Raw genomic sequence first — 3,465 nt, 5'->3', positions numbered from 1 at the left:
CTCAACCAACTCACTTAATGCTCGTTGGGTGGCACCCAAGTTTCATTTTTATTTATCATCATGAGCGTGAGGAAGGGAACAAGGAGAACTTTATACATATTTATTTACAACCATTATTAGATTGTCAAAGTCTAGGAGAGGGGTCGGCCAATCTGGGCTATCCATTTACTGGCAATCAAAATGCGTAATATGAGACCTGCATGCTCCGACGCTTGCCACCTCAGCACTTGGAACGTAAGCCTGCAACAACATGTACTACGTTGACACATCAACACATGCAAGCCCATGTGTCGTTGTCACAAGCCGGAATTTGCTCGAGGGTCATTGTCGCTATAGGGAATCGCTTCAACTGTCATTGTCTGGCCTCCGTCACCGTGGACATTTGACGGCCGGGAAAGGACACCTTCGTTCTTTTGAATTCCATATTTGTTTTTGTATGTCCGGACATGAGTCATGAGATATGGGATTGAGATGAGATTTTTACACGTTGGCAGATTTCAAGGTTACAAGTGTTATGGATCAGACGACTTCCATACAAAAGGGAGCAATTCGCCTATGTGGCGCATATCTCAATTCGGGCAAGAAGGTAGCCATAGCCAACACCAGACAGTTTCGGCATCGAGGAAGCTCTTCTTTTAGTGGGTTTTCAGGAGTCAAGAGTGATTATCAAAGATTAGCGGGTAATTAATCTCTGCATTCCCTGCATCATCATGCAAGGCGCAGCGCTGCTCACTAGCCCCGCTGCCACTGCTGCTGCATTGACTCCCTGTGCTGCATTCCTGCGCTACACCTCCACAAATGTGAGGTGTACCAGTCCCCTCCCCTTGTTTTCTTCAAGATCTCTGCAACAGAAGCGGCGCCCACTTCTTCGTGCACAGCAACAAGATCAGGATTATGTTACCTACGATGCGAAGAAATCGTATGTGATCAGTTTGGGACCATCAGCTCATTTTCTGGCTTTTCTGATGAGGATCCATTATTGATGCCATTTTGCTATGTCTGGCCATGTGTGCGTATTTGCAGGGTTTTCCCTGCTGAGGCTTGTGAAGAGCTCGGTGGTGAAGCATGTGAAGTTGATGGTGTTGGCCCTGAGGTGAAGGGCTCTGCCTCTGCTCCCAAGCAACAATCTTCGTCGAAGGCTGGGAGTGGTCCGGATCGGGAGTACGTGGATTACAAGGAAAACAAGAGGCTGTGTGTGTGGCGCATTCCTGTGTGTATTTTTACTTCGCTTCTGAGTTAGAGATTTTTGATGCAGTGTCTTTCCTGGAGAGGCTTGCGATGACCTCGGAGGTGAGTTTTGCGAGCCAGAGTACCAAACTGGTGTTTTCCCGGAGAAGGCAGCGGCCAAGAAGTGAAGTCAGGAACTGTTTGCTGTTGTTTGTTCAGCTCCTTATCAACAGTTTCTTAGCCAGGCAGATTATGCTGATTCACATACAAGATTGCGCAGCGTTTATGCGTGGAAGCTATCTGGCCAGATCTCTTCTTTGAATTATGAGTGGAAAACATGTCATCAAGGCCCCTTACTGCTGTGATTAAGCTGTGGAAGGGTGTATCATTGTTGTACTAAATGTGTAAGCATTCACTGTACTTGGCATTGGCGTACAGTTATGTGCTGTAAAATTGCCAGCTTGCAAGTTGTGGTGTCAACTTATATGTGCTTCTGTAACAGTTCTGTTTGTTTTCCTTCGACTTGTCGCTTTCGGCTTTGGATGTACTAACGTAGCTTTCTGGTCTCAGCTCTCCTCAATATGAGTCAGATGGTCCCTTTCAAGGTAACAATTAAGACCCCTTAAAGAATTTCTAAGTGTAGATGGCTTGATGAATATATCTTGTCCATAAACCTTTATAAAATGAATTTTTGTAATTTTGCCAAAATGGCAGTTATGTGTATTTTTTGGCGAATTAATCTTGCAAAACCATAGAAATTTGGAAGTTTTGGGCTTATCTTCAACGAATAATTTTCAAAAGAAAGTAACCATAGGGCAATAAGTAGCCCCAGAATTTTCTCTCTTAGTGAAATGCCCAAGATTAGCTTCTCTATGTATGTAGTGAATTGATATGGGTTGATAGTGCTTTGAAGGGGGATGTGAAAATGATCAGGCTTATGCACGAATTACCTTTCAAGGTAGTGTATGTAGTGAATTGATATGGGTTGATAGTGCTTTGAAGGGGGATGTGAAAATGATCAGGCTTATGCACAAATTACCTTGCGAGTCCTAGCCTAGCCAATGCAACAGTCTTGTGAGTTGATGTACTTGCTCCCTCAAAATGCGAGGAGGGCAAGTGCATCTTGCTAATTGTGCTTAAATGAAAATTCACTTGTCAATTAGTTATTCTGCTATTTTGTGTAGATGTAAAAATCTCCTCTATGTTGACATGGCACGTGCTTGTCTAGGTTTCTTTACGACTGGTTGTGTGTCTGATGTGGTATGTCAACCCTTTTGCACTTTGGTTTGTTGAGAAATAACTATCTCAGGAAGACTGGCCTCTTCGGTGGTAGTTGCTTCATAAATTGCAGGGTGTTCTTATCTTGCATTGCGGAATCTACATGTTCTTCCCTCGGTGTGGTGGCATGTGTTGTGGTAGCTACTTGAGCTTTGCTCAAATCCGCTTTAGTCGGTCAATTTTCTTTTGATATCTCTCCTCCCGCTGCATAAATCCGATGGAGAGTCATCTTCTTTGCATTTGCTCTAGCTTTAGCTCCATCTCAAGGTCTTTAACCTTTTGTTCCACTACTTTATATGCCTCACATGTGCCCAGTAATGTGGCTACTGTAGGGTTGTCCTTGAGCTAGTTTAGCAATGTATTTTTGCTCTTGGCATTTAGCTTTTGATTGTGCCAGCTGATTATTTGCAATGTTTAGCTAAATCTATAGTTGGCGGATTTGTGGAAGCAGACTCTTGTAGTGCCGAGGTGGCCACTGTGACTTGTTGCTCTTGCTGTTGATTCCTTGTCTAGAGAGCGTCCAAATCCGTTGCTGACTTTGAGTTAGTTTAGTAGTTCCTTGTCTTTCAATTCCATGGCTTCTTCAAGTACAATTTGACACAAACGTTGGCCATGTCGAGCCTTTCATCTGAGAGCCGCAGTCGTTTATACAAACTATGGAGATGTTGGTGGCGAGCATAGATCGCGTCTTTCATTTTGTCCACCACATCATGTGCATATTGGGCGTATTCATCTATGTCTTTCAGACTCTCCAACCTTCTTGTGTTGCTCACATCAGGTTGATCCGTTGATGCGTCATGAGCCTCGGTTATGATTGGCTCATCTGGTTGGTTGGCTTGAGTACTTGGTGTCTCTATTGGGATGACTCATTCATCCAATTTCTCATTGGTAGTTTCTTTGGGCAGTTCTAATTTTGGTTCCATATTGCTAGCAATGGGAGTGGTCTCCTCTGGTTGTGGTGGTGTTGTGTCCTCCGATTGTGGTGGTCCGCTTGGAAAAGAGAAGTGTGGAACCTCTTTA

At 44.0% G+C, this 3,465-nt stretch overlaps 1 protein-coding gene across 1 annotated transcript; it reads left to right on the top strand.

The window, feature by feature from the left end:
* Positions 1-559: 559 nt before the first annotated feature.
* On the top strand, positions 560-1,683 carry CCL (CCR-like protein). The gene is made up of 3 exons (XM_086514782.1): positions 560-919; positions 1,024-1,161; positions 1,256-1,683. Exons 1-3 carry the CDS (start codon positions 711-713, stop codon positions 1,353-1,355), a joined length of 447 nt encoding a protein of 148 aa, XP_086370908.1. The 5' UTR covers positions 560-710; the 3' UTR covers positions 1,356-1,683.
* Positions 1,684-3,465: the final 1,782 nt, after the last annotated feature.

Source organism: Adiantum capillus-veneris, chromosome 6 (genome assembly GCF_014529385.1).
Source record: "Adiantum capillus-veneris isolate H3 chromosome 6, ASM1452938v2, whole genome shotgun sequence".
Lineage (NCBI taxonomy): Eukaryota > Viridiplantae > Streptophyta > Polypodiopsida > Polypodiales > Pteridaceae > Adiantum > Adiantum capillus-veneris.
This window is presented reverse-complemented; position numbering and strand designations above follow the sequence as displayed.

Coding starts and splice junctions, on each gene's coding strand:
- CCL (XM_086514782.1), top strand. CDS start 711: ATGCAAGGCGCAGCGCTGCTCACTAGCCCCGCTGCCACTGCTGCTGCA. Junction 920..1,023: donor ACCTACGATGCGAAGAAATC/GTATGTGATCAG, acceptor GCGTATTTGCAG/GGTTTTCCCTGCTGAGGCTT. Junction 1,162..1,255: donor GGGAGTGGTCCGGATCGGGA/GTACGTGGATTA, acceptor TTTTTGATGCAG/TGTCTTTCCTGGAGAGGCTT.